Source organism: Melanostigma gelatinosum, assembly GCF_949748355.1.
Source record: "Melanostigma gelatinosum genome assembly, chromosome: 5".
NCBI lineage: Eukaryota > Metazoa > Chordata > Actinopteri > Perciformes > Zoarcidae > Melanostigma > Melanostigma gelatinosum.
The window spans coordinates 17,738,634-17,762,317 of NC_136638.1; the positions used below are offsets into that span (position 1 = coordinate 17,738,634).

General features: G+C 41.5%; 1 protein-coding gene across 1 annotated transcript in view; it reads right to left on the reverse strand.

The window, feature by feature from the left end:
* Positions 1-23,242, reverse strand: part of pcdh11 (protocadherin 11) — a gene marked incomplete at its 3' end in the record, with an annotated part of 122,264 nt that extends 99,022 nt beyond the window's left edge. Inside the window, exons 1-3 of the mRNA XM_079268842.1 lie at positions 23,199-23,242; positions 17,007-17,587; positions 8,955-11,462 (exon numbers count right to left, since the gene is read on the reverse strand). Coding sequence (XP_079124968.1) covers positions 8,955-11,462; positions 17,007-17,546 — 3,048 coding nt within the window. The 5' untranslated portion in view covers positions 17,547-17,587; positions 23,199-23,242. The remainder of the gene's footprint in view (positions 1-8,954; positions 11,463-17,006; positions 17,588-23,198) is intronic.
* Between the last annotated feature and the right edge of the window lie 442 nt (positions 23,243-23,684).

The window sequence follows — 23,684 nt, forward strand, 5'->3', positions numbered from 1 at the left end:
CTGTAGCTCACCCCTTCATCCTTCCCTGAACATCAACCATTCCTCAGCACACACGCTAAACATGCACAGGATATACTATCAATGTAGTAATAATGTTCATATTACGATTCATATTTTGTGATGGTGTATTGTCCAAATATTTAGCCAAATTGTATTTTGATTCTTTGGGGACATTGTTATTGAAACGTTCATGCCAATAAAGCCCCTTTGAATTTGAATCTGATGTCACCACTGAAAACACCCTGATGTGTTGGGATTTTATGAATGTGTCAAAATCATCAAATTCATGACTTATCCAAACTGATCTTCAATCACTGATTTTAATTTCAAGTTGAGCAAAATGTTGTAAAATATCCTTAGCGGTGCTCAGGTTGCTCAGTGCACGCTGCATTTTGAAAGGTTAGCTGAGACGGCAACTGCTGCAATCTGTAGTCTTGAATCGTCATTCTATACCATCCGCAGCAGACGACTGTGATCTCGGCGGACAATGTTAGTTTGTAAAATCAATGTAATGAGAAGAGAAAAAAATGGGTTTTGCCATCTTGATAGCTTCTTTGCAATGTTATCCACAGAATAACAAATAGGTTCTGGTTTTTTGTTACATTGATCAGAGGGGAAGAATTGATAACGGGGGGGGGGGGGGAGGTACTGATTGTACTGTTTGCATTCTCAAGGTTGAGGAAGGTTACTGGGCTTTTACCACTTCTATTTTTCTTTATGTAGATTCTGATTCATCTTAAAAAAATATTACTCATAAGTGATCATGAACATGTATTCTTGATAATTGCAGTGCATTTAAAGATTTTATATAACAGGAAACCACTGTCTAGCAATGCTTTACTAGAAAAAAGGCCGGTAGCATGTGAATGGTAAAAACAAAAGTCGAAAACAACAAAAAATACAATTAATGAAGACCATATGGATAGCCTCACCACCGCAGCACAATGAATTGCTGTGTGTGTCTGTGCAAGCTCTTCTGGGCGGGTCTGTGTCTGTTTCTCCATCTGCAGACATATTGCATTAAATGTAATCAAACATAATGCATATAACTAGCTTCCTGGCCTGTTAGACGACATCGAATAACTGCGTCTTCCTAAATCATGAATCAATATGTCATGAAGCAACTCTGGAATTACTTCCCTCAGTGACATACTGTAATACAACCATGGGCCAACCTTTAAAAGTCCCTTTACAGATGGTAAAAACACCAGGAATGCACTTAATGTGAGCCGACTAAAATCACAAGCGCATGCTGAGACCAGTAACAACTGCACATTTCTGTGAGTACAGAGGAGCAACAACAAAATGGTCCAAGGACGAAGATATTTTCTGTTATAAACTAGACCAGCAACTCCTGCTTCCACTAAATCTTTTTCTTTCCTCTTTCTCACCTTTGGCTTTGCACTCTGAAGCAGAAGAAGAATGCATTTATCGCCCACGCTATCCTCACGCACAAATATTAAGACTCATTAATGCTGTGGCTTTGTTGTCGTTTTTTTTTTTTATGTATTCATGGCTCGTTAGAAAACATTTCATTGCTTAATTATGAGTAACAAGAAACGTCTAATCATAATTTATCTAGCTCAAAGAGATAAAACGACCTTATGTTCAACCCGAGCTCTGTGTTGTTTTTAAGAAAGAACGAGGCATTTAGCAGGTTTACATTCATCTATTAATAGAAGCCTGACATTTATGCACTCTCCATAAGAGAATGCTCTACTCGACTGCGCATCATTTTCTCAAATCACCAAGGACAACTTCCCCGAGGGAACTGATTGTCTCTTTGTCAGTGTTAAAATATGAGGTAACTTTGATAAGCAATTAAACATGTTTCTGTTGTCTCCTCTCTTGCTTTGTTTTATGCCTTTCAAGTCTGTATTTCTGGATCAAATCTGCATAAACACTGCATAACACAATGTTAGAGCAGCGGTTATTGCACCCTCCAGCATCAATCTTCCTCTCAGATGTGTAACACCCTGTGTTTGTGTACTACTGTACATCATAATAGCAGGGTTATGATTATCAAATGATCATTATCAGCTCTCATGGAGGAGAAACGGAAAAAGAAATGGTGTTCCAAAAAAAGCTTTTCTTCGGCTGTGTTCTGTCTGTGCACTTCAAAGGATGTGCTCCAACCAAATTTCCATAACTTTTTTATTTGTAATCTGTTCCTAATGAGAGATGTACAACCATTTCTCCATCTCAGTCTCCTAGTTAAGTGCGTTGCAAAATGTCGAAGAAAAAGAGGAATGGGCAGTTTTTCTCATGCTGAAATGGGCCAATTAATGGTGTCCAAACCAACACAGCTGCACATACGTCTACAGGCCACAGCCTCTTTGATATGCTCCTGGCTAACTGTGTATGAGAAAAACAAATTATTACTCTACAGTGTGTGTTGAATCTCATTTTAGTCTTACTGTTATCATGAAGCAGATACAGTAAAATGTGCAGAAAACTGAACTGACTGAAGGCAATCTCAAGGCAATGAATAAGAAGAGTCGTCAAAATATGCGATACAATGCAAAAGACTTTAATAAATTTCAGAAGCGCACACATACATAAACAAAACATTTACAGTTTTCTCCACACTGGCAAATCAAATTCAATTACAAAGATCATGTAAGGTGCATATTGTACTTCACATTGAATAAAAGTGAGGTTGTCTGTCTCCCTTACAAGGACAAAAGCTCTCCCCATGTATGAGTATTTTTTTTTTCTTTTCCCAAAAGATCAGGCAAATCTAATCATTACACAGTGCTAGGATGCTATGTATATTTCATACTGTGGCTCCTACGCAGTAGTGAATACATTTTATACCATAATTACATGAATATACCTCCTCCAACAAGAACTTGCCTCAAAAAGAGGCAACTCACATAAAATTAAAAGCTTTAAAATAGACAGTCTGTAGAACCATGACATATTAAGTCCGGAACAAAATTTTAAAAATGCAGTCCGTGCAGTAATTTAATTGAACTATATATAGTCTCTCACAAGAGGGGAAACGGCCTCTGGTGCAGTCCATCTGTACATTTCCAATTGAATACACAGGCTGTGTCTATTTTAATAACTCTAATTCTATGGTTATATGTATGTGCTGTCGGTGTATTTTATGCCTTACCTATCAAAGCAGTCTTTAGCTTACCAATTAACAGGACTATTGAACAACAATGCTGCTAACCCATCAAGCCATTTATTGGTGTATACTGTAGAAATTATTCTAGGCAGGACAAACTGGACCATAATGATTCTATAGGTGAAGAAACAGTGGAAGCTAAATTATGCTCTGAACAAAACAGCTCAGAAGTAGTAATAAGTGCACCATAGTGGATTTTCTGTCAAACGTTAACTTATTGCTGTTTTTAAACCGAAGCCTGCACTTCCTTTTCAGTTTGGTTATTATTCTCGTCAGAAAATGTATTTTGTCAACGTAAATAACTGCATGAAGTCAAGTCATTTTGGCCTAAGCCCAACAACTCATTTTAAAGACTGCCCGAGGATTATTGTTATTCTCACCCGTAAAATCACTTCTGAATTGAAAGCGAAACACAAAAGGTCAGGCTTAGCGGTCTTCAAATCTGCCCTACATAAACAGCTTTTGATTATAACCCCAGCAGTTAGTCCCTTGTAATTGTGGCTTAGCTCAAAGTATTAAACTTGTGCTACCATTCGTCCCACTGTAATAACAGCATGGCGATCGGTAGCACTGTTGTAAATCACTACAAATGTGGTCGCATTGTGGGGCCACGGATATTTCCGTAACGTCAGCCACACTCTTCACTAACCACGCTATCAGTGGCATCAAGAGTGGGACAGAAAGAGGCCAAAGTTGACAGAAAAGGTACACTGTGATGTGGGCTCAGTACTAATGTAAGCCTACAGGTTGTAGACCTTGCAGCAGAAATACACTACAAGTCATTACTTCCATGAGCGAGCCCAGAGAGTCAAACGTCAAAAGACACAAAAATCAGAAAGTAAGAAAATAAAATGGCCACCAGGCAGTTTTAAAAAACAAAGCAAAGAATTGGAATCAATAAATATAAACACCATCAACTCTGTGACATACATAAATATAAACATAATTTACAGATCTACTGACTGTATTTAACACCTATTTTACAGAGTGGGTGCTGGAGAGGGACATGTTTTCGAGGAGGGGTTCAGGGCATACAGTATCGTCCTCACTGACACAGCTAAGTAATGGCATACGACTCAATAAAGCATTTTTTTAAACTTCCAACGGATTCACAGGTGGAGCTTGGTCAAGTTTCAGCCAGGCAACATGAAGCGTCTCTCGTTTTCTGAGATATCCCCCCCCCTCGCCCCTCCAAGTTCATCTTTTCTCTCGGTTGTATGAAGAGATGGGGTTTGAGGCAATAGAGACAGTAAAGTACTTGTTTCACCTCTTCAGCTCTCTCCATCCTTCTTTCCTCCCTCTGCCCTCTCTCTCGCGCTCGCTTTTCTCTCTCTTTTTCTCGCTTTAGGTAGTGGGAGCTAGAGATTGATTTTAATCCTGTGGGAGCGAGCTGTACCTGTGCCACAGAGTGTGCCATAGTGTGGTGGTTTCAGTGCCGTCTCCTGAAATATAGAGAGACAGACAGATATAGGGAGATTGTAGTTACAATATCATCGAGCTCTGAGCAGCCTAAGCTGTAGCCTTATCAGTGTGAGGCTACACTGAACACTGAATAAAAAATCTCCGAAGAGAGTGGAGAAGATAAAAAAAAGAGAAGCATTCTTCAAGGCACGGCTGGCAATCAAGTCATTATCTTGTCAGGTTTCCTTGAAGAATGCTACAAGTGTCACATGCTTGTGCATTTTCCTGTACTTATCAGAGCATGCAATCCAATTATCACTCCCAATTTGTCTTTTTGTCTCCCACCACACTCGTGCAGCACTCTTCATTCCCCCTCAAAAAAGCCATTTGGATGAATTTAGGCCCACTCTTTCTTTCGAGCCCTTGCCAGTGGGTCCTCTGATATGTACAGAATATGACATTTTGTTGTTCCTAAGTTTAGCAGCACATCTGCCAATATCTGAATCGGTAAGAAATCTGACCAGATGGAGCTTACATTAGCAAGGCACAGTGATGCACAGAATGCAATGACTCAACAGAAATACTTTAAAAAAAAAACAATGAAAATAAAATATAGACACAATCAGTAGCGAAGATTTAATACTGGAATCGGATTTGATTAAGAAGCCTAGTTAGCCTTTTAAAAGCATGGCTTCTACCCCTGGCTATGCACCCATTATGAGTCAGCACAAGCGCTTTGTCATCAGACCATGGGTGGCTCGTGTGAAAGGCCCATACAAATACATGAAGGGATGCAAATCTTGTGTTCAATGCTGCCCTCATGATGCAATCCTTTTTATAATGTGATCTGTTTTTATGAATAATATAATGAATTGCATTCTAAAGATGGCATAACTACAACACTTATGGTCTAAGGTCTAACTGCAGTGCATGTGTGTGTGAGATACTACAAAAACACCAACAGCAGCTTATCTTACATTGAGTCACAGGAGGAGTTTTGTTAAGCAGTGCTCCGTGTGCCCAGAATTATGGGCCAAACTAAAGAATGTATTAGCCTTTGTATGCCCTTCATATTCATGCTGATGTCTGAGATCATTCAGGCAGGGTGGTACTCATTTGATCTGCCTCCGCTAAAGCACATGCACTCACAAGAGCTCCTCATCACTGGAGGCAGATTGACCTCGAATACCATGGGGGTTAAAAGAAAACGATGAGATGTGTAAAAACTGAACAGAGTGGTGAGGGGAGGGAGGAGGTTCGCATCTGCGAGTGCAGCTCTCGCTGAATAATGAAGCCATATGGTGACACAAATCTGTGGTCTCTGAAGTATTTTAACAAGCTTTACTCGTTATCAGCTACATCTGTAAAGTCCCTGAAAACATTTTGGTGACCTTCAACCATAATCATCTCCCCCTTTGTGCCCTCCACATCGTTACTCCATGGGTAGGCTTTTCGTCTTTGCTTTATTTTCAGCTGCTTTAGGTGCGTGGGAGGGTTTGGGGCAAAGAGAGATCACTGTAAAGGCCCTAAAGCACCATCTGTCACTCTGGTGAACAAAAAAGAAAACGCGAAGACTTGCCTGTGATCTTTAGTTTTGGACGTCTGGTGTTAGGTTTAGGCTCAAAGAGAGACTGAATAGCTGGCATTGACAGACCAAATGTAGCTTTTTGTTTTAACAGCCACATTTGAAATGATCTCTTCAAAATCTTTCACCTCCTCAGATAAAAGCACCAACCACACTTTTTGAAGGAGTGCTGTTTTTTTAAGTGTTCTTCTTTAGACTTTAGAAAACAGAATTACTTTAAAAAGGAGCACAAAGATGAAATCAAGCAGCAATGGAATTATAATAGCTTTGACAACCAGCTGGTCATCTATTGTCCCATCACTTTGGCTCCTGACAAGGCGACTCTCACAAAGAGTGAATCACTGATGCTCTTAAAGGACGGCTGCCTTTTTTCTTCTTATCAGCCTCATTCCAAACCCAATTACGGTGATTTTAATCATACTGTACTACGAGTGATTAACCCTTTAGTGCATTTAATTAACCTTTGCAGCCACCGATTCTCCTCAAGCAAAGCTTCATGCTATTTTTTTTCCATGACATGGGCTTTAAATAAGCACACTTAAAACTGGTGGGAAATCTAATGTCTAAAGTGGGAGTCCTCACTTTTCAATCGCTCAAGGGGACAGAAAAAAAATGATATATTATCAGCGTAACATCACTTATGATATGGTTGGTGAGTAGAACCAACGAGGAATTTTTTTCTTGATAATATTCAAATTCTGGGAGCATGTGGCACCAAAAAATTTGAATGTTAAACTGACTGAACCTGACCTCTCTTTGAGCAATGAATAAGCATACAGTCCCTCAGAAATAAACTGATTCAAACAGAGCCTGAAGATTTGGTAGGATGTTTACTAATCATATATTCATTGATTTTTAAATTATTTCGACAGAAATACTCCACTCTGATCAGCAACATAAGTGAAAATCAATTTAAGTCCATGATGCATACAATTCATGATAGAAAATAATTCAGAATTGTAGAACACATACTGAATATTTCAGGGCAGTCATACCAGTAAGAGGGGAAAATTGTCCTGACAACTCGTCAGTGTGTCGTATAAACACATTATGAATTTCATCTTTGGTAACAAGGGCATGTAGCTGGCTTATGTATAATGTGCCGTGGCAGATAGCTTTTAACCAGGATTTCAAATAAAAGGTGGATGAAGGGAATGACTATCAACTCTGTGTGGGTGTCTTCATAAATTATCCTAAGCACAATACTTCACAGGATCAACAGTCATTCTTCAAAACTATGCCATGAGGAATATTTGAATGCTGATAGATGTCACACAGAAGCGTACTGGGAGCAAAAAGACAGACATGAACCAAAGATCTGAAAACTGTGTGCAATATAAGGCTAGACACAAACAAAAGCAAGCACCTCGTCAAACAAAATCAATTATTGATGCAATATCATGAAATTGACCCAGAATTGGATGAATGGCAGTTGGGATAATTATGATCAAAACAGTAACAAAAACGAAAGCCAATGCAACAACAACCAAACCCCAAAAAAAAAAAAAGAAATCACAAAATGAAACAAAAAAAATATAATGGTTGAAAATGGCAACAATTTCAACTTGATGTTTGACACTGAGGGGAAATATGGATAGAGACATAACCGTATAAATAAATTGCTACCCGGTGCGCAGCCTTGATTGTGCTGGTGGTAGCAGGTCAAATATCAACTCGTACATATTGGGGATGGAATGATCTTCAGTATCATCTCTAACACAAACTACAACACATCACAGCATCCATTACAGCCTCTCCTATGTGAGGTAATTTAAAGAATGTAAAGAATGTGTATCTACATATGCCGTTTATAACAATAATTGCGGGTCGTTAAAGTAGAGCATTTATGGGCTGAATGAAACGTCTGCGTAGCAGGCTTTTTATGGACTACTGCTCCCTTGGTGTTTAAGTATATTGGTCTCAAGGCTCTGCGTCACCTTGATCTCTGTGACCCCCTCCCCATGCCCCAAGAAGTGCTCAGTCTTCCCCACAGTGCTCTGCTCTGGCTGTCAACACTGAGCAAGGCCACCTCTCCTTAACTCTGATTTACATTTATTTCCCTCGCCAGCTTTTATTTATTGGGGCACTTCGCATTTGGCACATATCTCTTATGGAATCATAAGCCCTTTGCTGTACCTTGGCATTCAAATCAGCATTCTCTCACAGAAAACCTCACTGGCAAAGGCTAAGACAGCACCTAATAAGGACAAAATCCACAAAAAGTGGGAGTATTTATCACGTTGATTTAGGATGTTAAGATTGCTTTTTTTTGTTTTGTGCTATTACAGTCACACTTTTTCCGCTGCCATTTTTTTTTTGATATGCCATGTTTAAACATGTCAATCAAATACATTAGCACACACCATCATTCACCCCTGACCTCAAATACATCAGTAGAAAGTTCAATCATTGCCGCCTATCCCACGCTCTTCTAAATCAGGCTACATTGCCACCAACCACTCAGACTGAAGGTAAAATAGCTAGCCATCATAATTGCACTGCTGCCATTACTCAAGCTTTTGAATATGAAATTAACCTGCATATTTTTGTAAATGATTATGCAATTATGAGTGCTTATGAAGGAGGGTGAAAACATGAATTAATAATGCTAAAGTGACAGGTTTGCTGCATTAATTGTGACAAATTGTGTTTTTATTCTTTTCACTTTTAGGTGCAAATGACATTCATGTAGACATGGTCATGGTCTGTGTGGGAAAATCCCTTAGCTCCATGCTGCCACCCTCCCCCTTTCACATCACCTACCATGGGACAGCAAGGGGAGTGTGAGTGGGGACTAGTGTGGGTGGGTTTAAAAAGGAAGTCATGAATTACCTGTCGGGTGGTGATTTGCCCCGTAGTCTTGAATCCCCCCTGACAGCTGCACTCTGAGACACTGTATGGGTCGGAGCTAGTCGATGAGCACTTGGAGAGTGAGTCACAGCCCACCACGAATGTGTTGTCCAAGGGGAGTTCCTGGATCACATGATGTTTCTTTGGGGCCACTGGAGTCTCCGGTTTGATTTGAAATGTAGGCTGAGGGGACGCGGACTTGTAATGCTTGGCTAAATCTGGGCTGTCAGGTTTGAAGGTGGTGGGCGTTGTGGCCCAGTTGTACTTCCCCATGGTTTGCTCCTCCAACTCCACAGGGAGATCCAGTGTGCCATTAACATGCTCATGGGTGGGGTCGTCAGGCTTGGATTCATCTATGGTCACAAAGTTCAAGAGGAGGCTCTTGGGGGATCGCTTCTTTCTCTTCTTCTTCTTCTTGATCTGACGGTTGTCTTGGTTGGGTGACACCCACTCGCCACTCTGCTTGCCCTTCTGTACCACTTTGTGTCTGGGTGTCTGTCGGCAGCGCACCAAGGCAGTGACAAATATCACCAAGATGACAGTCATGGTCCCTGCTATGATTGCTATGACAACAATCACATATCCATTGGTTTGTGTCGTTACCTCACTGTCCCCTATGTTACGATCCAAGGGTGTCTCCATACTTTTTCGCAGCTGTTCTTGGATAAAGGTAGCATTTGACACAGTGTCATTGACAAACAAGTGAATAAGTGCGATAGCATTTAATGACTCAGGCTGACCCAGATCTTTGACTTTGACTACCAGCCTATGCAACCCCTGATCAGCTGCCACTATTTTCTCCTGCAGTGTTATGTTACCCGTTGTCTTGTCGATGGCAAAGAGACCTCGAGGGGAGACCCTAGATGTGATGATGATGCTGCTGATAATGCTGTACTGCAGCTCAGCATTCATACCTGTGTCATTGTCAATGGCAAACACTCTGGTGACCACAGCGCCAGGGGTGATGGCGGTTCGCACTAGGTCATATGAGTAATTGGAGGATGGGATGACGAACACAGGACGATTGTCGTTCACGTCGACTACATTGATTGTGACCTTGGCGTAGGAGGAGCTTGGAGGTTGCCCCCCATCAACTGCCTTGACCATAAATGTGTAGGAGCTTTGCTGCTCCCTATCAAAGGTGATATTGGGCTTGATCACACCGGTTTGGGGGTCGATGATGAAATTATCTTTAACGTTCAAAACGGACAGGGTTATAATCGCATTATCTCCCGCATCTGCGTCCGTCACTGTGATTAAGCCCACAGTCCCATAGAGAGGCAGGTTCTCAGGCACATAAAAGTTGTACTCAGGGTGTGTGAAAGCTGGACTGTTGTCATTAAGGTCCTGGACGATTAGCCTGACAGTGACATTGCTCTGCAGGGACGTGGAGCCATTGTCCCTCGCTATGACAGTGAATGAGTACCTCTCCTGCTTCTCTCTGTCCAGTCGTTTGCCAACGGAGAGAATTCCTGACCGTCTGTCTATGTTAAACCCGGCAGGTGCATCAGGGCCAAGAGTATAAATAAGCTCAGCATTAAGTCCGCTGTCTGCGTCAGTGGCGCTGATTTTTATTAACTGTGTAGAGGGGTCATTGTTCTCCGGTATGGAAAGTTGGATTTCCTGCTGGGGGAAGATGGGTGCATTGTCGTTCTCATCCTTGATTTTAATTAAAACCATAGCTGAAGTGTTCAAAGGAGGCGTCCCCCTATCCGAGGCCACTATCTTAATTGCATATTCTCGAGTCGTCTCATAATCTAGGGGGGCAGCTGTCTCTAGTAAAAATTGGTCATTAAAGACAGGCTTCAATCGAAAAGGAACATCGTGGTCAGTGTAGCAAGCTACTTTACCATAAAGGTCTGCATCCTTGTCAGTCACAGTGATGAGAGCTATTTTGGTGTTGAGAGGAGCATTCTCAGAGAGCAGAACAGTCCCATTAACCAGGTTGATAATGTAGCGAGTGTCTATGGAGGGAACATTGTCATTAACGTCTGTTACATTAACAATCACTGTGGCTCTGGAGGGGGTGGAGCTGCCGTCACTGGCAAGGACGATGATTTTGTGAACAGGAGTTACCTCCCTGTCCAGGGGCTGCTTCACAGTGATCAGTCCTGTAGAGCTGTCGATGGCAAAGTGACGTTTGGTTGAGGCAGAGATCTGGCTGCTGAAGGCGAAGTGGATCAGTGCGTTGGAACCCAGGTCTGCGTCCGAGGCGTGAAGCTGAGCAACCGATGTCCCCATGGGGGCATTCTCTGGCACTGTGACCTCCACATCGCTGTCCTTGAAGACGGGACGGTTGTCATTGACATCGGAGATGGTGACTTGGAGGATGGCGGTGCTGGACTTGGGTGGGTTGCCACCATCCTCTACCTTTATCTTCATCACAAAGGTGTCCTTCTGCTCGCGATCCAGGTTGTGCTGAACGATAAGCTGCGGCCACTTGTCCCCTTCAGGAGTCTCTATGATGTCTAAGCCAAACTCGCTGACACTCTGCAAAGACAAGACAACATTTTGTGTTACGCTTTTTCTGATTAGTACTCGTAATATTCAAATGTGAACCCCACTTCCAAAATTGTACCCACATTTTCACTTTGTTAATGACAAAGAAAGGTAAGGATCACAATAGTGATGTATAATATATGCTGAGGCATTCTTCCTCCTGCTTTTTTGTTTATAAATTATACATTTGTCAATTGTCTTAGAAAGCCAAACAGCTTGTCGAGGTATTTTCTTAGGTTTCTCAGGTTCATTTGTAACCCTTGTTGGGATCAGGCTTTTAGGCAGTGATGAATGTCAAGAGCAAATGAAATAGCCCAGCACGTTTTTCAACAAGGCAGCTGCTTCTTGGCTCCGCATTGCTCATCTCAGTACGGCACCCGTTAATCAAAAGCCGTTTCAAACACGCTAATCATCAGATTGTTTGACTAATTTCCCCCCTACACTGTACAATACTTGCCCCAGAAACATAGAAATTGTCAGATTATTCATATTTTTTACAAATGTGACCAACCATTGCAGTATATCAAGTCCCTCCACCTCTCCCAGCAACTACAGCTTGAAGGGATTCATTTGCCTCTTTAGCTTCCGTTCCTGTTTTTTCACCCTACTTTCCTATCTTGTGTCAAGTTAGAATAGAGCAGGCAGCCTTGCAGAATTTTATTTCATAATGGGAGAGAGAACGCTGGAAATGGAGACAAAACAGTGAGCTCCCATTTTAAATACACTGCAAGACCAGATCACCACAGATTAAGAGAAAGGAGTGAAACACCCTGCATATTAGAAAGGCTTTTTACTCAAGAAGGGCTAAATCTAGGCAAAAGTAAAGCCGGAGGAAATTGAAAACAAATGCATATGTAATCCCCATGAGAAACCGGAGGAACTGGCACCGGCTGTTAAGAGTAATTGCCTTCCTCCCAAAAAAACAGCACTAATATTTACAATTTCAGATTGGGTACGGTATGGATCCATAAATGTTTTCAAATTAGGCAAGAGAGGAAGGGAAAGGGAAACAAGTGACAGAAAAGGAGAGAAAGAGAGAGTGGGGGGAGGAAATAAGAAGAAGATCAAGCCCATGAATGAGCTGCATACACATTATGAAACAAAGAAGCCCTTTGAAGCTCTTTCAGTCAGAAGTAGTTTCATGGTGAAACAAGAAAAAGCATCCTCTTTAAAGAGATAAGCTTCATGCTGCACATAATGTTGGAAGAGATTACTCTGTCTAGGCACAGCTATCAAATGAGATTAAGATATATACAGTCTCCTCGTTCAAGGAAATAACATTTCAACCAAATTGTGAGTCCTCAGTAGGTTTTAAAATCTAGAACCGTCCTCGTGCCAGCGTAGTGTTGTAGCCGACACATGGAAACGTGCCGCTGCAGCACGTAAATTATTATGTACTTTAAAAAACTGCTTGCCAAGGGAATGTTGTCAACATGTCAGTGATTGACAGAACTACTTAAACTAGCCAACACTGCAGCAATGATCTTTCAGACCTTATTTTGTGATCCTTCTGGCAAGCAAGAGTCATTTAGGGATAAGCAGTATATACAATATGTGTGGAAATCTAGAGAAAGCGTTTTATGGAGGAACTGCGCTGAATCTTCATCGCTCTGCAGAACTATTTCTGCCATCACCGAAAGGTCCAAGGCAACATTCTGGGGGCTCCATTGCTAAGCACTACTCCATCCACGCAGAGCACATTCGGCACAGTATCCGAGTACCTGCTGCACTGATATTTGGGAAAGCCGGATTTCATAGTAGGATGTTGAGTTAGAATGTGTCAAAGGGAATGCTGCACAATGATTTATGAGCCAGCATTTCCTCTATGCTTTTGTTTCACACAATTTTACAACTGACAAGACGGCACTCAGCGCATTTCAATAAGTTGAAGGGAGCTATCTTTCAGGCAGTGCATCCTCCTGAATGCAGAATCAGCCTGGTGGATTGTGATAAGATCTAGGGCAGGCTAAGAAAAGGCCAAATACTAGCATGAATCACTCACTGGAAACCCTAAGGCTGAGCGAGAGAGACGAAGCGCTCTAAACGGCTAAGTATGACCATTATGCCATTTTCTCTTCCAACACGCATGTACTGTACAGGTACGTGTGTTCTTTATTATTATGCTTTATTAAATTCTGTGTCAACTTTGATGACTTGCCATTCATTCCCAATTACTGGTCTTGGCAGCGATCAGAGAGGGATCATGGCACTCTATATGTGGTATGTGCGTGGTACAGAATCTATTCACAGATGGCTAATTTAAATGAAAAAGGGACACTGGCAGAAGCAGTGGTGGCTGATGATGAGGGAAGGATGACTCCGAACCCCGTTTTGCAGACAGCGCCTGATCAGTGGATGCATCTTTCAGTCAAGTTGATGACCTTATTAAAACTAAGGGGAGACTGAGATCGGGCTGTGAATATATCAGGAGGACTCTAGTCACGGTGATGCCCATGGATAGGGCTAACTGGGGAGGGCTATTCATCACAAGCTATAGCACCTCTTTATAATGCTGATAGAGACTCACCCTCTCTGTCTCTCGCTCTCATTCCTCCCTCATTCTTTCTCTCCATCACTCATCCACTTTTGCCCCTGGCCATGATCTCATGCATATAATTAAGACAAAAGAAGCTGGGAATTGTTTGTCGTCAACCCCTAGAAGAGGATGTGTCAAAATAGGATGCTAATGAAAACTGGAAGAGCTTGACAGTATTCACTGCCTATAGGAAGTATGCAATGATCTAATTTCTCTTGCTACTTGGGAAGGGAGCTTGAATAAATGTTGCATCTTCAAATGCAAAGTTAGCGTCAGTTTAGGAATAAAATTATTCAAGCCCAGACTTGGAGTGCCAGCGAAAAGACCACTCCATTCACTCAAAAATAGTAGGCATATTTCTGAAATAAATGATGCAAGGGAAATGCTAGGTAGGTGGCAAAAGGTTAAAGCTAAAAGCCCTCCAGATTGCCCAACCAAAATGTAGACACCCACTTCATCATCCACTTCATCAGTAGAACATGGCTCAACATGAAATTACTAGAACACGACGCCCGCCTTCAATGTGTCTGAAGATGCTGACATAGATGGAACTTGGATTATTGTAGTGGGTGATTCTGGCAACTCATAAACCGATGAAGTAAGGATAGAGGCCAATGTTTGTGAACAGTTGAAGTTCCATGCAACGTCAGGAGCAGAAGCTCCTTTGGTCTTTGGTATGTTTCCGTGTTGGCACTCTGAGTTATCCTGTGAATACATAAGAGATCCTCCTCCATCCATGCATGTGATTGGTAACTCTGACCTTGACCATTTCTTGGGACACCTTCTCTGCAGTTCTGGTGACGTAGAACACCACTACACACACTACACTGATGGCAGAGTTTCACTCAAAGGGTGATTACACCATTATGTGCAATGCCGGAGCAGCTGTACTGCAGAACCCGTTGTCCCTCTTAACTTTGGTAAAGGACAAAGTTGTACAAAAAGAGGCTACCACGTTTCTCTCATTCTTTCTGTATGTTGACAATTCAGGCATGCTACATGTGGAGTGGTGGACCAGAGTATGGCTCACTGTGATACACAACGGTAGCAATTTCAGCACCGTGCCTCGCACAACACAAGGGAACTGGGCAAACTATCGTTGTGAGGGAGCTTCTGAGACAAATCTCACGGGACCATACAAAGATAGTCCAAGGGTGGCTTAGCGGCCAAGAGCTATTCTAGGAAATGCTTGCACATTCCTTCCCCACTAAACCCTCGGCTTTCTACTGCACTTCTGAAATAAGATACCAAAGGTTGAACATGTTTCTGGCTCCTTTAAAGCTTTTCCCTGTGTTTTACTCATATGGAACCTGGAACACAAGGAAATTAATCTAGAGTACAATGAGAATATAATGAGAAGAACTGAATCAGGGACACAGTGCCGAGGTCGCTCTAAGAAAAATTCCCTGCATAAGATAATACAACCACAGTCTAGGCGAGGGTTTTAGAAAGCTTTATATTGTGAAAAGGGCAAAGAAGATGATTGCAGATGATCATCATAATGAGCAGAACATTTGGTTGGTGATTTTCCAGGCATGAACAATTCACGACATTGCGCTGGAGAGACCTTGGCAGTGGGACTAAAAAAGTAAATTGGTATTCGGGGCAGACACAGAGAGAAATGATTCTGTTCATTCCAACCCAGTGTTAACTTCATGTGAGACTCCAAGCTGGACATGTCATTTCTGTTTTGCACCGTGCTCTCAAAATCCACCAACCTTTTATTTATTTTGTTTAGGGTTTCCTCCAGAGTACTTGCATCTCCCTCTTTAATTACACTTTATTTGTAAGAGCACATGTCATCTCCGATATCCATCTATCCACAAAGCACAGAGTATTGTCTAGACTGCAAATGAAGCGTCCATGATATCATCCTACATTTCTGGATTTAAGGCTGAATCCATTAGGCAACATAGAAAATTGCACTGCAGTTTAATAAAGCATCAATTAGATGATGAAGAATTGTTGTCCCTAGTTCTGCGTCAGACACCTATTAACATAATACAGTATTCTCCTTCTCACATATCTACTTAGTTCAGCACATGTAACCTGTTGGAAATGCACTTTCTAATGAGTGTTCTCAGATATTACTGTACATGGTGAAAACATTCCCTTCTTTATAGCCTTCTCTCATTATGAAATAAGGCATATGGAAATATTGACGGCCGGTATAACATGTTTTTGGCCTGATGACATATTCGACTTCATGAAAAAGTAGGTCCAATAATCAAAGCGTCAAAATGAATTTCCGACTTGGAAATACACTACAGCACTACACAAGCAATATAGCAGGTTTACAGGAGAAGCTCGACTGCAGAATCTGAATCGTATTACATGCAAATCATATGATAAGAAAAATCTGAAGACCGTAAATATTGGAAGGACTTAATGATTAAAAATAGTCACCCAATCAGATCCCTGGCATGCTGCAGGCATAGCAGTGTGTCAGAATCCTTAAAATGTGTGCAGAGTGCTATTCTGCCCGCCTTCCATAGTTATTTGAAAAGACAATTAATTTCATACTTTCTCACCCGTTTTATCTATTTGTAATTGTTTCTCCAAGACATATTGCTACAATGGTCCTTGGTTTATCAAAAGTAATTGTTCTGTGCTTGGATTTCTAAAATGCCTAAAAGCATTTTATTCTATTAAGTCCATGAAGCAAACCAGTAACTCTGTACTGTACCAATAACATGAGGCTCCAGGCCTGTATCATTCACTATCAATATCGTTCACTGTTGAATTAAATTAACATGAAGATTTTGAGATGCAGTAATATCTACTGAAGTTAGAAATGATGCTTCGGGTACTTGGGTAAATATCCAATACAACAGGGATGTATGACTGGAATGTAGACAATTGTTTTCTTTCATAGAAATCCCCCCTCGATTCATACTTCTTTTTCAAAATTAAGATGACTAAGACCACCCTGAAACACAACAAATACCTATTAATTTTCACTTTCTATATGTGAGAGATGAAACAGGGGTGAGCCTCACCTTGACCAGTTCATAATGTTGGATTCCATTGATTCCTACATCAGGGTCAAATGCTGAGGGCACTGGGTATCGAGTGTTGATGGCTGTGTTCTCCGGGATGGAGATGTTTATTACAGTGGACTGGAAAAGGGGCGCGTTGTCGTTTACATCCTCGATCAGGAAGCGGATCTTTACCAGTCGGAAGATCTCATCCGGCAGCACGGCCACCTCGATCTCATAGTAGCAGCGTTTCTCAGCGAAGACCCCCGAGCACAGCTTCTCCCGGTCGATTCTGTGATTGGTGGTAAAGATCTCCCCTGTGTTGGCCTCCACCCTCACCAAAGGCACGTCGCCTGTCTTGTACACAGGCTTGAACTGCAGCGGTGAGGACAACCTGATGTTGGGGTCCAGGTTGAGGTCCAGGTCCTTGCGCAGGTTCCCGATGCGGACGTTCTCTGGCTGCTCCTCCTTCACCGTGTAGTCCCTCTCCTGGGCCCGACATAGCAAGACCACACAGGCGAGCAAGAGCACCAGCACATGAGCCTGACTTCCTAAGTCCATACTCAAGACTGGATGGGAGCTTCACTTGAACACCAGCAATTCTGCCAAAAAGAGAGGTGAGACAGAGAGAGAGAGAAAAAAGAAGAGCGAAAGACAGAACATACAATGTCAGTGCACAAAAACGACATGGCATTCAAGTTCTGCTGTAATTAGTACTATTTCCCCCTCATGGAGTTTTCAACTTGACCTGTTCATCCTAACTAGTTATTAGCGCACATCCTTTGTATGTCTTTCAGAGCAAATTAACGACGGTTTCACACAATTAACCTTTGATGAAATCCATTGAGCAAGGAGACATGTAAAGGTTCGTAGTTCACATATTCCATCAATCCATTTCATCGCTGTAATGAACCATTTCATATTTGTATTGATCTATTATTTTTATGAAAGCGGTGGAGTCCAGTGTTGCGATACAATTATTTGCTTTTGAGAGTTTGCTCAAGAACTACGTGCATGAAAAAAATGTGATGAAGAGAAAAACTTAACTCATATCTGAGTCAATGTCAGTCAATATGGTGCAGCGCTGTCTTCATAAACTGCACCCCACATCCAGACTTATTTGGAGGCAGCCGATCTGAGCCTTGTGCATCCATTCGCACACACACACACACACAGACTTGCAATAGTACTGCTTGACAGCAGCTATTAATGGAAAACCTCATTTGCTCCGAATGCAAACAATTGAGCTCTCAAATATTTCATGAATGCCCATGTGTGTAAACATATGCAGAATGATAAGAGCGCAGTTTAGAGTATCTGCTGTGGAAGGAGACAACAATGTGTTATTTACTGCGGGTGCCGGCATCAGTCAAATTTGTGAAATTGAATCATAACTTAATTACATCCTGACGAATGGTTTTTCCAACATCAACTGTGAACAGCTTTCAGTTTACGTTTTGTGCCGAGTGATGCCTAAGATGAAATCGTTTACCATAGTCATTAATATATCTACTTGGTTGCCACTGTATTTCATGCTGTTGTTCGACACAATCTTGAACTGTTTTATATGTGCAAATGCTTGCCAAAGGGCAAGAACCCCATTTTCCAACACCCAAGTAGGTCATTGGAAGATGATGAAGGAGTCATACTCTGCAATGCCTTCCTGCCAGTATATGCCAGCATGAAATATTGACTACCTTCCACCAGTTAGCGGCATATTTAGTAAGTTATTAGGGGACTCACGTCATGCAGTTTGCTAGCTCACATTTGGATTTGTTCATTCATTTCATCAATTCTTGGATATCGTTAATAAATGAAATTCCATCATTTCCAACACAATCACACAGCTCTCTATAAATGCGTGGCCACACAGGCTTTAATTGGCTTTTGGCATTACAGTGGTGGTAATGGAGTTTAATTATCAAAGTATATTCATGTTCAGTGGGGTTTTTTAGAAGTAGAGTAGAGTTGCATTACTGGTCTTTAGATTGTTTAAGTGTGCAATGGCGAATCAGGGTAAAGCCACCAAGACAGAGCTATGTTTATTCTCATAATAATCCTGGCTCATGTGTATTCCAGCGCAATATATTTAATGACTAATATAAGTTCATTGCTCATATCCCACTGTGTATTTAGGTCCACCAACCCCCCCCCCCCCCCCCGAGTGTTTATCAACTGCAATATTTTCCTCAAGATATTGGTTTATATTCATAAGGCAGCTGCCTTGAAATCAAACGTCCATTTTCTTCAAAGTATGGCAAAAATGTATGACAGCCATCACACAAACGATGCACAGCTGGTGCTGAAAATGCATTCATACCCACAGTAACAAGGGACCACAAATAGCTCTCTGGGAATCATAATATTTCCTACTTCATGAAATTCCCATCCATTTCCATGAGTCAAACAATATCCTGTAGAAAAGGTATGACGACCTAAACTGCACTGCAGGGGTCTTCTAAACTGCCAAGGCAACAGTGTTCTTATCCATTGAAGCTTTCAGCCTACCGACAAAAGGGAATTGATTAAAAATAAGAATTCAATTAAGCTGGTTTTGAATCAGCAACAATTGCAAGGCATTTATGCAGCCTGTAAAGACAGATTTCTTTTCACATGTTTCATAAAGCAGTCACACGAGACTCATTAAACAATGGTGTGACATGAAAAAACATGCATTGATCAGTGGGAGGGTTATTCATTCGACACATATAGCACAGGCAATGTTGTAGTCATGTAATATTGATGAGATATATCCCATTAGTTACCGTGACACCCTTTACTTTGAAGTGTGCATCTCTCTGAGAGTGTGCAGCAATTGCTTTACTGTGATGATCGCCGTGCAGTCCAAGGCTGAGCTCGCACAACGCATAATGAAGTTTAAACTACATCCTTAAATGGGATGTGATTCGGAAAAGTGAAAAAAAGAAAGTATCAAAGCATGATCTAGATTTCCTGCCCCTTATAAGGGAAAATAATGCTCCGCAGGATGAAGGGATGTAGTCTGTTTTTTGAGTGTGCAGGAGTACAAATTTAGTAACAAAAAGGACACCCTGGCAATGCTAATGGGATGTTAGGAAACGCAATGACTGGTATGGGAGGTATATAGTAGAAAATATATAAAGCTATTTCTCTTTTTTATATATTTTATAGGAAAGAGGCACATGTTGTCCTTGAACACATTACGGCCAAACTTAATTACTCGGCTTGAATTTATTAACTTAATGCTTTTCTCGTAACCGTGACTTTTCCAACATTTGCATGGCGTTTCACTTGTCACAACTCTTTATACGCCTGTCCATGAGGGACAGGCTAGGTGAGAGAAGGGATTGTGCTGGAAGGGGGGGGGGGGGGAGTATTAGGGAGGGAGAAAGAAATCCTAGGTGTCAGTCAGAGTGTCTCCTTTGCTTACATTTCACCTCCTGAAATGCTATTTTGAGCCCCAGACAGCAGGTTGAATCCAGTAGGCAAACTCAAGTCTCCCTCTTGGGAGACACACAGTGAAGAGGAGCAGGCCGGTCCAGGATCACTTTACACAACAGTGTGATGGACAGGCCTGCTGTTTGCATCTGCTGAAGGTAGCAGTGAGAGGGGAGACATACAGCTGCTGTCAGCCCCTACCTTCACCCCTAAAGATACCCTCAACTGGAAACTTTCTGTGTAGTTAGTCTGAGGCTGGGAACCAAGACGTTTGGAGTCCTTTAACTGTCAAAGCGAGGTTTTCACCACTGTTGTATCTATCAATACTGCCTTTGGATCCAAGGAGATTTTCAAAAGAGGGCATTGGTGGAAGTAATACTTGATTGTCTTGGGCCTTTTCTCTTTTATCAGCTGTAAGGATCGCTGACAGCCTGACAGACCAGGTTTCTGTCAAGATCAGTCAGTTATTTTTCAGTCCACACAGCTAGAACAATTCTCTTTACATGGTGGAGGAGTAAAAGTTGTTTTCTCTTGGGAAACTTCAGCAATTACTATATTACCTGAGTTGTACAGCAAAGTGAGAGAGTGCGATGAAATGATGCTCGACTTAAACGACCACATTGACAATGTTAACAGTACATTTAATACTGACAAAAGATTTATATTAAGAGTTCAAATGTCACTGGGATTTGCACATCAAACATCACATCTTGTATCAGTGAAACAGGAAATAGCTGATATATCATAATTCTGACCCATAATTTGTTCTACAATATTTGCATAAAGTCTGCCAATGCTGTTAAGCGGCATAAACCAGTGGCTTTTCACATGTCAATCACTTTTTTCATTCTTAGATACTTTGATTATGAAGAGTTTTACTACTTGGGTAATGAAGTGGTCGCTAAGTAATATTTCTCACCCTCCTGCATTAGCAAAATGACGAACTAATTTACAAGGCTGTAATGATGGACCTCAAGAGGGAAGTCCATACATGCAAATGTAATCCTAATGCTAAATATGAGTGTGAATATGTTGGTGGAGCTGTACATCATCTTTAATGTTTATTTGGCTTTAAAATCCATTATCTTGAATGAAAATGTGACAATTCTAAATTATGGACAATTCATTTATCAGAGAAACCATGCAATTAATTAAAACAAAGTACAAAAAATAAAACTTATGACTAACCTATTATGAATAATTGCTCAAATAGAAATGTATTTGTTAATGACACTGGAAAACCATCTTCATACATATCAATGTGGCCATGTTTGAGTTGAAATTTGTGCTGAAGACACCATCGTGAATTGTGAAATATAGGTTCAATTCAATGTGGAGTCATATTCAATATATTATCCATTATGGGAAGCAAAAAGGACAGTTCAACATGACATCAGAGGAGAAGATCTGTAGAGATGGCCTGATTGGCAAACTCAAGTATAAACTGTAGATGCGACTAGGCAGAGTTTTGAAGGAGCTTGAATGTGAACAACCAAACATACACTGTAAGATTAAAACTAAAAGCAAAAACAACGTCTTCAATACATGAGAAGCGTATCTGACACTACAATTCAATTACTCCATGAACTATTGACAACACACACAGTTTTCTGACAAGTTATTGACCCCATAAGCGCATCATGCACTCAATATTTAGTTGAATTTATAACAGGCATAAAAGAATAACTGGAGATTTGGTTGTTATCGGTATAAATCGGGATATTTCAGTTGCTTTGTACTTTAAATGTGGATGTGCATGTGCAGATGGTTTTATTGCGAATTTCAAATCAAACAAATACTTCGCCTTGCTTTCCATTTACCCACCGACTCTTCTTTCAATATAAACGCCTCAGCCGAAAGCCAAAATACACTGCTCACCTTGGGATGGATCACATTATCATTTGATTTAATTCTCCAGCAAACCTAGAGCTCAGTAGGCCTTGTGGGACTCTTTAAAAACAGGCCCAGTAATAATCTATTGCATACTGTGCAGGTATAACGTATTAGGAACTCAAACAACCAACTGTGGCGGTTAATCTTCCGGCCAACGGGGATTTACATCGTGACTATTTGAACTATTTCTGGTAGAAAACTACAATATAGTTATGTATTTTTTTTTCCGAGAGTCCGAGCGTGAACAGACTGCGCCCCCGAGGTTACGGTCTGTGACAGCTGAACCGCTTGACCAGGAGCGCGCTGTTACCGCGCACCCACGCACCGAGCTCTACTGCCAAGCTGCTGAGAAACCTGCACTGACAAGTGCCTGCAGTTGGATGCTCTTGGAAAGTAGGCCTATCTATCTAGCGATCAGTGTTGAGAAAAGACTAAATAACGCCCGAAGTCGTGACCCAACCGCGCGGTACACACACTCACAATGCGACAACACGGGTTTAGATGCTCCACTGAGCGCCGTGTCCGTGGATCATTTCTATTTACATCAGGTGCGCGGGGACGCCAGTTATATATTTGGAGCAGCTCTAGGAAAATCAAAATGACCCACTATCGCAACACAGTGATTTATCCAAGTGCCGTACACTAGCACTACATTTTCCGCCCGGCTCATGTTGCTCTTCAGTGATTGTAAATGTAACGCAGGTCCTCGCTGGTATTGAGACGTCAATTTGAATTTTATACGGACCACACAAATTAGGCTGTTGGGCGCTCTCCAGCTTCTCGGAACGCGCTCAGGATACAGACCAGCCATGTGCATACATATGCTCAGAGAACACGAAAGTAAGAAAAATATAAAAACATTTTGATCTCAGCAGTAAAGTCGTGGTTAAGAGCACATCTTACCTTTTTTCCTTTTCCGTTCGAATATGATGAAAAATCAGCCGTGGGTGCCGTCGCGTGGAGACATCACGGATTTACAAAAAGACAAGTGCCACGAATTAAACTGAAGTGGGAGCGGATCCTCATCAGAAGCGGTAGCAAAACGTAATGCAAGTAGAAAAAAAAATGTTATCCACTACAAAAACTTATCCATGCGCTAAGAAAAACTGTGGTCCTCATGTGCAAGAGAAAAACAAATCAAGCACAGCGATCAAGTTTGATTGAATAGGACGCTGTAATTCCTCTTCGGGTGTCTTGGGCTCGCAATCCCACGGCCGACGATACGCATCGATCCCGGCTTGTTCTACATTAACTTTGAATCCCTATCTTACGTTTGCCTTGAAATTCCTACTTTTTTTTTTACCAGCATAAAAACGCTGGCACAGAACTTGCACGTGCGCGTTAAATGCTTCTTGACCAGCGCGTAAAACTTCAATCCAAGAGCGCAAA